This window comes from Pleurodeles waltl, chromosome 12, assembly GCF_031143425.1.
Source record: "Pleurodeles waltl isolate 20211129_DDA chromosome 12, aPleWal1.hap1.20221129, whole genome shotgun sequence".
NCBI lineage: Eukaryota > Metazoa > Chordata > Amphibia > Caudata > Salamandridae > Pleurodeles > Pleurodeles waltl.
This window is the reverse complement of record NC_090451.1, coordinates 135,336,160-135,348,980: the sequence shown is the minus strand read 5'-3', so window position 1 is coordinate 135,348,980 and position 12,821 is coordinate 135,336,160. Positions and strand designations below refer to the sequence as shown.

General features: G+C 39.5%; 1 protein-coding gene across 1 annotated transcript in view; it reads right to left on the bottom strand.

Annotated features, from left to right (window-relative positions):
- The window catches only part of LOC138268101 (hydroperoxide isomerase ALOXE3-like), a 343,013-nt gene that overhangs the window by 163,748 nt on the left and 166,444 nt on the right, over positions 1-12,821 (bottom strand). Inside the window, exons 4-5 of the mRNA XM_069217476.1 lie at positions 7,194-7,316; positions 4,264-4,367 (exon numbers count right to left, since the gene is read on the bottom strand). Coding sequence (XP_069073577.1) covers positions 4,264-4,367; positions 7,194-7,316 — 227 coding nt within the window. The remainder of the gene's footprint in view (positions 1-4,263; positions 4,368-7,193; positions 7,317-12,821) is intronic.

Here is a 12,821-nt window from a genome sequence, read left to right as displayed (position 1 = left end):
ACATATTTTTTAATACGTGGATCCAGTCTCAAAAAGGTTTTAATGTTTGTTAGGAGTTTTAAATATTTGGCTTGCTTCAGTCACAAATCAGATTGATTGTACAATAGCAGTTTTTGATCTTATCTTGTTTCTGTAGATTTTCAATAACTCAATATGCTGAGTCAGTTGTACTCAAATTAGTGCTGTGTTGATATATTAATTTGAAAATCCCTTTTCTGAAAATAGTCCATATAATTTGGGCTTTTTCATAGTCTGATTCCTCGCTACACAATCTTGACTTTATGTGGAAAGATAGAGGTATTACTATCAATTAATAGAGATAAAATGCAAAGTTTTGTTGAACATTTTGCCGGTATGCTGAAACCTCTGAATTGTACATTTGTAAAATGTTACTTTCTTTACATTAGGAAATGTTTGTCAAATTGTATTTCCTTTTTAGGTCTAAGGGCCTGATTCATAGAAGTAACATTCTTTTGAGTAAATTTAAACAGATGAGTACGTTTACTACTTTTAGGAATTGACAAACTGAGAGTGTAAGTTACTACTAAAAAAAAAGTGGTATGTCCAGAAGAACACACGGCCAACCACTGGTACTGCAACACTCTGCCATCGAAAATAATGGAGGTAGGTGCTGAAAATAAACCTCTTAGAAAATAATGTTCAATTAAATTATTTAATTTAGTGAAAAAATAAATGCATATAAATTAATCTGAAAAAAGTATAACAATTGTACATATTTTGTATATGTATCATTATAAAGTATGTTAATAACATATTTGAATTTAAACAAACTAAAAAATAAAAATTCAAAATAAGGTAATTGATTTTAATTAATTCCAAGTTAAAGGCATTTTTAATTGTCCTTATACTTTACCATAAGTTAGCTCCACAGTCACATTCTTCAACATCACCAATGAGTTATTTCAATGTCTTTGAAAACTCTGAATCTATAATGCCATCAAAAGGATCTTGCACATAGTGCATTCCACAACATAATGTATGATTTGGTACCATGGTTTTCTATCAAACATTTATTGCACCCAAGTAGTCCGAAGAATTTTTTAATTACATTCAGGTTGGTATTTAATCTGTTTGACAAAAAAAGCAGCATAGCACACTTTTAAAATCTCCTTAGCTTTCTGTTTAATGCTAGAGTACGGAAAACAATTTTCCTGGGCTTTACAAACATTTTTCAAAATTAATGTTACTCACTCACTCAAAGTATTCTCTTCATCTTAATATGGATGAAGGGTTTGTACAATAATTTCTCTGAGTAGGGGCTATCAAAACCAAGTAGAAAAGAGGAACATTACACTTGTTTTGATATGGAACATCGTTTAAGGAATGTAGACAACTAAACATCAAGTATGTGGTTCCTCTTGAAGTATCCTAGTTTCAATGGGGTATTGTCACAATTCTGTGTGGCTGCTTTTAAAACTTCAGCTTCTTTTTATGAATTTTCAATATGCAGTGAAGCAAGATACATCAATGCAGCAAACAAACACTCATTGAAGTTCCCAAGGTTACATATGGACTGCTCAGTTTATGTTAAATGCAGTGACACATAGTCAAGGACATATAAATGATATGGGACAAACAAGTGATTATGGCAATGCCATAGGTGTTATATCTGTGCAGTCCTGCGCCAGGGAGAGAGACCCTTGATCCATTCAGAGACACAAATATATACTGAAGGGGATTCAGATGTCTTTGGGGCGAGTTCTCACAGGCACCAGTGCCCAATAATCCTCAATGCGTTCCTGACAGTAGGCCATATCTGTAAGCCAATTTAATAGTTTATAGCTACCCCTGCTGCCCCAATGGACAGCAACCCTTCTTTTTGCAATGAGTTGCAAAATTGCCAATAAGTGTTGAATGCCAGTTTGGGACATCTCTGACAAACCCTAGTAGGACAAGTGGGTTTCAGGATACAGAGTCTGCTATCATCAAGTCTAACTGCAACTTCATCATACATGTTTTCAGAGGAATAGAGGAAAATGGCAGCTACTAAGAGTGCATAACAACTTCTATATGATACTTCAAATTCCTACCAGATGTTGAGAGTTTTTTCCTCTGTGGAACATGGTGCAGAAGAAGTAAGCAGCATTTCACCTAAATGTTGATTTAAATATATTCAGCTATCATTGTTTACAAAATGAAATTATGTAAATTGTATTTGTAGTTCAGGTTGGAGACTACTTTAGATCTCTCTCCAGAATAAAATTAATGAAAACTGAACCCAAACATAATACTATAATATTGTGAGATGGTTTTGCATCAGGCACTTTCACACTCTCATGTACTACTAGCTTTTAATTGATTTCTCTATCAAGCAACAGGACTGCATACATAAAACGCAGCAGGAGGCCAGGCCTGTCAATCATTAGCTTTGTTGCCAATGGCATTCACATTGGGGAGTGGTGAACATTAGGAAGGAAAGGAGTTAATAAATTGTCTTCTGCCACCAAAAGATGCAGTACACCAGCCATCCACGTTGCTGTTGTGAGTGGCATAAGTGGTGTGGCTGAAGAAAGCAGCACACCATTATGGGGATTAAGGCAAATAAGAAAATCTTTGCCTTGTGGCCCACAGTTCCCACTGGGCATAAAGACAAACTAACATGCCACCATATTTTCCCTCAAACCACCGGCATACCAGGCACACTTTATAAGTGGCTATACATATTGAATGATTTAATACTAGAGATGTAGATATGCCAGCTTGTCAAGGAGGGCACAATGAGGCACATCTTTGAGAACCATACATATGGTGAGCAATAACATGGAAGAGAGTCACAAAAATCAAAGTCAGACTAGTGAGCTGGGTGATGGGCACTTTCAACCATGCATGATGTTGTAAGGAATGTTCAGCAAGTTAGGTTTCTTGCTAGAACACTTGAGATGCTTTCAGAATAATAGAACATTTTAATGTTGAAAACTCCATTTAAAGACAATGGAGCAGCAGCAGCCCTTATGAACTGTTATAGGCCTGCTGCTCTCAACATTTCAATGCCCTAATACACACCAATTGCCTTTTTCTTTCCTATGCCTCTCGAAAATATATTATTTAGGCATACAAAAGAGAAAGGCAAAGGTCGTGCATGAGGACACTCGCAGCCTTCACTCTTTCCTCCTACTGAAGCTCAGTATTGCTGGGGCTTCAGAAGGAGAGAGGGGTGAATGCTGCTCAGCTCATGGGCCTCCTTGGCTGAGCCACAAAAAGCAGTTCCGCCAAGCTCAGGAGAACCAGGGGCTGACTTCAGCCCCCTTTCACAGCTCTTGCTGTGAATGTTCAATAGCTAACAGCCTGGCCCTGCATAGACTGTTAGCTGTAACATAGCAAGAGGTATGAAAAAAAGGCTTTGGAGCACAGGGGATTTTAACCCCCTTGGGCTCCATGAGTTTGTTTTACTAATTAAAATATTCTTCCCTCCTGAGGCAGAATGTTCTAGTAGCTTTATAAGCCACTCTACCTGGGATATGCAGGCTATTAAAGGCCCGCTCCCTTGTTAAAGGCCCTGTCCCTTTGGCTTGGGCCTTTTACACTGGAGCAGGCCTTTAATGGCCAGTGTAGCCCTGCTACGGGGGACTATCAATCTATATTATCAATTGTACCAGGACAGTTGGATGGGAGACCTGGATGCAAGAGGCTGCTCTGGGATTTCATCAAGTTAATTCCATAAATACATCACATGTTTCATGTCACTACATTGAAAAGAAGCAACCACAGCATGCGTCTTTAACATGTACATTGCACAGACACACACAAAGAATGCTGTCATGTACTTACACATAGTACAGCTGTGGCTGTTCCTCAGGCCGGCTGATATTGTAGACTTGCTATTTAGCCTGACCAACGCATCCCAATAATTTTTAAGTCCACCGGCTGCATAAATCACGGTGCTTAATCCAGTTAAACAGTGATTTGCTTATGGGTTTCACATGCTAATATGTCTCATGTATGTGCTGCCTGCAAAACTAAACTTTCCTCTATCCTGTGGGAAGTAAAAGGAATCAACAGCCATGGGCCACTTGTGAATGGAACAAGCGAGCCAGCCAGAAACATATACATAAATGATTTTGTTTATAATGATAAAAACACCACTTAATGTTAGAAAATGGGTAATCCTTAAATTATCAAGACTCAGTAAGTAGGGCAGGACTGCCAGACAACTCTCAGTAATCAGCGATTGTTTAAGAGAAGTTGGCAGACACCCACACACCTGTTCCACTCTCCAACCATGGTCAAGGAAAAAAAACCTACCTGCCGTAGCAGATTTATGGGTCCAAAAAATCCTTCTGATGTCCTCAAATGATTCCCATGACTCCTTACATCCAGATAAGCCTTGCAATTTAATTTCCAGAGATCTAGGTGCATGATAGAAAGATGGAATTATTGATATCCTTCACATCATAACACATACAATGCACAACAAAAGTATATTTCATTATTGTGCTCAGTGGTTTTTCAACAGATGGATTTTCCCAATTGTTGGAAAGTGGATTATCGGTAAGCAGGTAAGTACCTACACATAGCATTCAGATACTAACACTCGCTTAGGTTCAGTTAGGTCTCAATAAATTAAACTCAGCTCAACCCTTGGTAGCTTGGCAATGAGCGACAAAGCTTAACTTAGGAGACAAGTGTATGAAGATTTTAAAAATCACAAAACAGTAAATAAATAAAACACAAAACATAATAAAAATCCAACACCAATGCATAGAGGCAGAGTACATGTGTATCTTTAAAATGACACTAGAATGACATAAATCCAATGTAGGGAACCAGAGATATGAATTCTTAAAGATTAAAAGTACTTCTAGTAAATAGCGCTCAAAGGGTTAGGAAAGGTCACACTGGACAAGGACAATGTCCAAAGATCAGGCCATCTATGATGTAACACTGTTACACTTACTTTCAGAAGTGTTTCTTGATACAGAAAAGTGGTCCATAGCACAAGGGTTCAGAGGATCTGGTTTGCCTCTTGGGGTCTGGGACTACAACTCTCACACTGTACCTCTTCAACTTATGGAACAGTTTACAATGGTTGCTCCAAATGTCTCCAAATGTCTGGATCTTCTTCCAGAGGTCCTTTTTGAGTTGCTACTGGGAAGTTGGGACTACAATTCCCAGAATGCACCTAGTCAGAATCCTAAAATGGTCACTGGATGCTGGTCAGATGGGCTCTTCTTGTGGGACTTGATGCAGGGGACTCCGGGCAGCTCCTTTGTACCTGTAGCTTACAGGGAGTCCATTCCTGGAGTTGCAGAAGCAAGGAAACGTCATTTTCTTATTGAAGTCCAAAGTGTGCAGCTGGTGCAGTCCTTGTGAGTGCAGTGTCCAAGTGCAGGCCAAGGGTCCAGCAGGGAAGTCCTTCTTCTCCAGTATCTTCTTCCAGCAGGGATATGAGGTGTGGGTGCAGCTCTGCCAAATGTATCCTTGCTCCTGGGGTGGAAAGTAGGGGGGAGGGCAGCTGACCAATCACAGACAGGCCACTACCCTCTTGGATGACCACTTCCTGGGAAGTGTGGCAAAAATCAATCTCAGGGAGCAACATTCCTTAAAAATCCAAAATGACAGAAACTGAATGTTGGAGGTTAGGTCTGGCTAAGCCCACCCCAAAATCCAAAACACACATCTCTCCTGCCCTCTCCTAATCTAATCAAGAGGGCACCTAATTGTCTGGGGTGGCAGGAAATAGGGGAGGTCCTGAGCTGCTTCAAATGTCATTCCCTCCTTTGAAAACCAGTTTGGCTGCTCTCCCCTCATCCTGTTTCACCATCAGCTAAGGCATATATCCTTCCCCAGGCACTTCCTTTGTGTTCAGCCCAGGCCACTTCCCACATCATCAAGGTAGCCTGGCCAGGCTGCCGGAGGCTGGCCAATCAGACAAAGAGACTGCAGATCTGAAACTGATACTTTTAGGAAAGGTCTTAAAACTGTTTCCGTGAACTAGTTATACTAAATCCAAAAATGGCAAGTTGTCTGATTTATTATAATAATTAATTTGAGACCAAAGTTGCCATACCTTGCTCCTTTGGAGACCTTATTAACTAAAATAAAGTCTCCCCATTTTAGCTTATGGAGAGCCTATTCACTACAGTGAGGGAAAACAAATTGGCTATTTTACCTCACCAGGGCTTATAAAACAATCTTTATAGGCTCCCTGCTTATAGTTACATGGCAACCAACCCTAGGGGTACTTAGGGCACACCTTAGGGGTGACTTATATGTAAAAATACTGTCATTTAAGACTTTGGAAGTACTTTTTATTCCAAAGTTGAATTTGCATATAACTATAAAGCAGCCAGTTTCAATTCAATAATATTACTAGGGTGTCATGAAAAAATATAATTTTGGGGAGTGGGTTCGGAAAGGACTCAGAAATAACAGAAAAAAACTTTTCGTTTCATTGATCAAATTAGTGACTGGCCTGAACCAGTGGGCATAACATAAATTCCCCAAAAATGTAATTATGATCCATAAACAATTGTGATATTATTAAGAAAAAACGGCAAAGTGTGCAGACTAACAACACAAGGCATATATAGTTTAGAGTCAAAAAATTATATGGGTGTAGGGACTGTCCTTCGTACGGTTTCCACATCCATTTTTCTGTCTAATTGTTGCTAAGTAAAATAGGTAAATTTAAAATATTTCTGAGGTACTGTTGCCTGAAGTAGACCATTTTTTATAAAGGGTGCTAGTCATCAGCTGAGCATGCCCTAGCTATTTGTCTGTGAGCATTGCTGTATACTCCCATGATTCTGGGGATGGGCAACAGCTTAAGCTCTGATTGTAAGTATAATAGGAGATCTTTAAAGACCAAACAGGAGTACATACAGCTACTAAAATTACCTACTAGATAGGTGTGGCCTTTTGGGTAGCCCTGCTACAGGAAGCATGTACATAATGTGAAAACATGCAATCTGTGCACAACCTGAACAACTCATAACTGTGAAAGCATAGATGGGAGGCAATGAATGCCTTTTTGGACTTACAATGAAAGAATGGGATTTGAAATAAGACAAAACGTTTTTTCCTCACTCTTCTTTCCATATGGAGTGAATAAAGGGCATCGTTGATTTTAAAACATAGGCTCATTTGGAATGGATCACTTTTTCTCTCTTATGAGTTACTTCTTTTAAACACCTACATTTATTTATCTAATTACAATAACTCCAAATACTTACGAAGTTTCCTTGTTCATGAGAAAAGTAATGAATTTGCTAATTGAGTATTTAATGTTCGAGTCTAATTCCTTGACGCCATCCGCATCAATGCATCTGGGAAAGCCTTTGTGGTACACTTTCCACCTGGCATAGATCAAAGGAGATAGAAGAGAAAGGAGAAAGGGTCAATGAGTATATCACAGTCTGAAGAGTTCTAGAAGCCTGCATCTATATAGGCCTAACAAAATGACTGTCAGAATGTCAGATGTTGCAATTCAATGAATGATCACAGGTAACCAAGACATTAGAAAAGGAAAATGCATATGTGGGTTAATGTGGTATGTCCTCACCACTCTACAGGAACTCTGCAGTCATAACTATACCTAGACAAACTTTCTTTCTTTATTAACTGGCCTTTAAGCTCCTCTTCATAAATTAGAACCATTAAGCTTTCTTTATAAAAAATCGCCCTGGGTTTTTGTTTGTACTATGGTAGTCATCCTAAAGGGTGATCAGCAATGATCCTGTTTCTGTTTCTGATCTATCACCAAAGTCAGTTAACATTGGAGGGGTTTTCATCGAAAGGGTAAGGTAGCAAAGCATTTGATCTAGAGGTAATTCCTCCTGCAGCCTGACGTTTGCCTTCAAGATCCTCCTGGACAAGGGACTTGTAAACTAGAGTAAAGTAGCCTCCATAGTGTCTAGAAACAAGAACCACTCACTTTCAGCTGAGGTACTCTCAAGTTTGCTTGTTTGATACAGTATTGAGGTTATTTCAGTGCATAAAATGCAGCATATGTTCTGAAGTGGCCACCTTTTTGTAAGTGTTCAGCTTGTGAGATATATGTTGTGCCAGTGAATGTTTCAATGCAATATGAGTGGTGTGGCTTAACGTGACGTGGCATGTTCTAGAGCAGTGTTTCCCAATCTTTTGACTTCTGTGGATCCCCACTTCATCATTACTGGAACCTGGGGACCCCCACTGAATCATTATTAGAATGCTCTGGAAGCTGGGGCCTAAACATTGTTGATGGTTTGAATTGCTAAACAATACGCAAAAAATACAGAAACAAGCATTCATCAAATACATACACAAATGATAACACATTTTATTTAATTTGCAAACACATATAAATTAAAGAAAATGCTATACAATATCAATAGGAAGGTTGGAGCTTTTCTAAACTCAATCGAAGCCACACATCGTCCATACTGTATTCTGTTTGATGCACCTTCACTGCTACCATAAATCAATCTGTGGATACTAATTTAATTTTTAGCCTCCAATTTCAACTTTCTTGACATTTACAGTACATTTTAAAATTTTCAATTGTACATTGAGCAACTTTATTTAAATACACTTTACTATTTTGTAATATTATTTCATTTTCTAAGCAGCCATGGACCCACTGAGGAGGCTTTGTGGACCCCCACTGGTTCCCAGACCACAGGTTGGGAACCACTGTTCTACAGTAATAAGGCACAGTATTGTGCAAAATGTGATGTCTAGTGTGGTCTGTCATGAAATATTACATGATGCACAGCGTGACTTTCAGTGATGTGCTATGGTGTTGTACAATGCTATATGGTATTGTCTAGTGTGATGTGATGATTAGGTGTGGTTTGGTACTGGGTAGTCCTCTTTGATGTGAAATGTTGTGTGGTAAGGTACATTATGCATTTCATGTTGTAGTGCATACTGCATATGGTATTTTGTAGTGTGATATGATGTGGTACAATTAGTAGTGTATGATGTGATGCAGCATTTGGTGATGTAGTATGGCATGTTGCACTGTGGGTGGATGTGTTTGAGAGTGTTATTATGTGCTGTTTACTTTTTTATGAGGTGAAGAACATGGTGTGATGTGATACAGGGCTACTTGCTGTGGGTCTGGCTTCCTCCTTCTTGTTTTCTCCAGAAAGGTGACATGGTTATTCCCAAAACATATTTGCTAGGCCTTTAACCCTACAGTGATGCTTTTGTTTCTGAGAAAGTGGATGAGCCCTCTTCACTTCGTGAATATACGAAGCAAGATCATTATCCCCTTTAAATCTACCATAAAGTTCAAGGACTGTTTCTGCTCATACTCCAGCATTTATACATTCAAAGTCACTAGGCTCAACAGTAGCAAAATATGTATTACCTTCTGGCATATGTATTTGGCAGTCACAAATACATATACTATGACATGAAAGCCATGCCAAGCCACATATAATATTGACTAACATTATATGTTTGATAACTTTCATAAATTGCCACAAACCATCATATTGTAACCTTCAATTAAAGGCTGATTATTTAGACATCAGGTTATCAAATACCTCCCTCAAACCTTCAGACTACTCCTACCTTCCATCGTAGTGAGATGAAATGACATTACATGACAGTCATTATGGATGTAGTATGTTAAGGTGCTGTTTGATATGGTTTGTGTGGTGGATGATGTAATGCAGGGAGAAATGGAATTGTGTAGAAAAGTGAGGTGTGCTGTCATGAGGTTACTGGATGGTGTGATACAGTATGATGAAACATTAGATGGCATGATGTTGCCTTTAATGTGTGAGGTAGTGTGGCATGATGTGTGGTGTTTCATGTTTTGGTCTATTATAATATGATGAATCAGAATTTGTAGAGTGCACAGCTAATCCTAAGAGCGTCCTAGTGCTTTACTCACAGGTAAAGTGCTCAGCTTTGAGAAAAGAGTCATGTTTTCAATCCTGTTTCTGCTTAGATTACGCCAGTCAGAGGTTAAGAGGAAGTATGTTCTAAGCAGAGGGACCCAGATGCGAGAAAGAACTGCACCCTGCTCTGGCACAGTGTATTCTAGACACCTTGGGTAATGCCCTGTTAGAGGAAGGAAGCTTTCTAGCAGGGAAATAGAAAATAACTCTGATGCAAGATACCTAGGGCCTACTAGGTATAGGGCTTTGTATGTGAGTACAAGTGCTTTTAACATGATGTTTCTGCACTGGGAGCCAGTGCACAGAGTGAAGATGTAGCATGATCTAGTCGTATGTGATGAGGTATATGAATGTGTGTGGTTGTGAATGCTGTGCTGTGGTATGCTATATAGTGGCTTTTTATGATGTGCTTAGAAACTCCATCTTCTCTGCAAGATCACCCTAGATTGTTTGCTTTTTCTGGACACTCTTGTTGAGCACTTTAAGGAACCCTGTACACTTTATTCCTGCAAGCCAAGAGTAAAGTACCTGTCCTGACTGGCACATTTAACTTGCCTGCAGGCTCCTTGTTTATAGTTTAGAAAGTGTATACAGGGCCTGGAACTTAAATGACACTTGTGGACTTCAGCACCTAGTATGCCATCTGCTACAGTGGCATTATAAACATAGCCGCAGGCCTAACATGTCTAGCCTGACTGCTGCACTGCAAAACCTAGAGTGAAACTTGTTAAAATTACCCTTCTGAAAGTAAAAATTCTCCCTTTTAAATATACGCAAGTCACTCACTAGAGCCTTGTAGCCCATAAGATAGGGTACATTGTATTTAAAAGTGAGAAGGTTTTTAGCAATATAGTACTGCAGTGACAAGGCTCAGAAAATCTATTTTCACTGGGAAAGGTACAGCTGCCTCATGTAGAAAAACAGTTTGCAGATTAAAATGCTAATATTTCTAACTCAGGGAAGAGACCAACTGGAAAAATAACGAGGCCACTATTTTACATGGGTATTAAAAATCAAATTCAATGATGAAGTCAGAATGGAGGCTAATTTGAATTAGCTCTCCAGCTTCTCCAATCCTCTAATTAAGGGTGAATGAGGTGAAATGCCTCCCAGGAGCAAATATTTACCTGACTTGGAATTGGCAGATATGATCAGGTTGACCATAGAATACTCAGAGTGGGGGTTTGTGGTCATCCAGTGGCATCACAGTGTCAAGTTCTGCATAACAGGTAACAGGTGCCCATGTAACAATGTGGGCACAGTTGAAAGGGAGAGAACAGGATGCCAAAACAACTCTGGTCCATCTGACGTCTGGTTGCTGAAAGGCCCTGCATTTGTCCAGTACACCATACCCTCTCACAATTATAAGCCCATCACTTCAGGATGTCTATTCTGTTCTCCTGCCAACATCTGTTTTCAGTAAGCAAGAAAGGACCAAGTCCGGGAGAGCATGCTACATACGTCAGACTGGAAATTCCACCACAACAGATCATATATCCAGTCATTACTTCTAGACAATGTTCCCTTTAAGGTGTGCACTTGTGCGGGCGCTCACAATTACTTTTCCCACCGTGCACACACGTTTTACTGCCCGCCTTTCCAGCAGCGCAGGACAAGCAGCATCCAGAGGAGAAATCCCCTTGAATAAGGTTTGTGCTTTTACAGGAGTTACAGCAGGTTAATAAATTATGCTTATCAGCAGGCTGGCTGGCTGGGGTGATCGCTTGCTAGATAAAATGTTTATTTTGTCACTTAGGGCATTGTGCTTTCCAGTGCATAATCTGTAAATAAAAAAACTTGCTGGTGCCCAAAGCCCTCTTCTTAAACATGCCGCTGCTGCAATTAAAAGTGCAAACACAGAATTCTAAGGCAGTAACACTGAAGCCATCTCGGGCCTCTTCAATACATTTAAAGCCAGTCCCCGGCCCTTCAGCTCACTCTTGCAGCTTTCTGTTTTCGCCCATTGTGAAGCTTTTTTGTTTTTCTCTTTCTCCGTGTTGCCCATATGTGTCTTTTACTCGCAGTAAATGCTTGAGGCATCAAAATAAGCACCGGCCCTCCAAAAGAGGAAACAAGTCAAACGTCTCTCTTAAATGAAAAAAAAGTGCCGGTGCCCAAAGCCCTCTTCTTAAACACGAGGCTGCTGCAATTGAAAGTGCAAACACAGAATACTAAGGCAGCATAATACTGAAGCCATCTAGAGCTGCTTCAATACATTTAAAGCCAGTCCCTGGCCCTTCCGCTCAGTCTTGCAGATTTCTGCTTTCTTCCTTTGTGACACTTTTTTGTTATTCTCTTTCTCCGTCTTTCCCATATGTGTCTTTTACTCGCAGTAACTTTTTGAGTAAGAAAAATAAGCATCAGCCCTCAAAAATACGTACTGGTACTCCGCACCGGAAACAACAATTAAAATGTTTCTCTTTAAATCAGTGCCATATTCTTTATGGGAATGCATTTGAAAGTGCAAACATCAGGATGGTGGCCAGCTGTCCCTGAGGATCACAAATTGCGACATGTCTTTTTAGTATTCATTAGGCAGCTCTTCCGCTGTGCAAATTGTGTTTTTGCATTTTAACCTTATAGTGTGTGGGTTAGTTTACAAAATCAGATACTGGTCGCAAAAAGTTGATGTATAATTTGTGACCAATTTTGGCAACTAATACAATATTACATCTAGCCTTCAGCCTTTTATTCCTTTAAGTAAACAATGGCACAGTCATTTTACTTTGCAACAGATTATTTCTCAGTGTTATGTATCTTATTTGAATTTAGACTCCACAATAGCACATGAAAAAACATAATGTATTATTGGCTTACATGCCCTTAATCTTATGTATTGGCACTTGCTTAGTGCAGTGGTAACACAAACGTGTGATAAAACCCCTTTCAGCACCAGAAACAACAAGCTGTGATGTGATTCGCCATGGTGTCACTTGTATACTGCCCCACTTGGTTAGCCCCCCCACT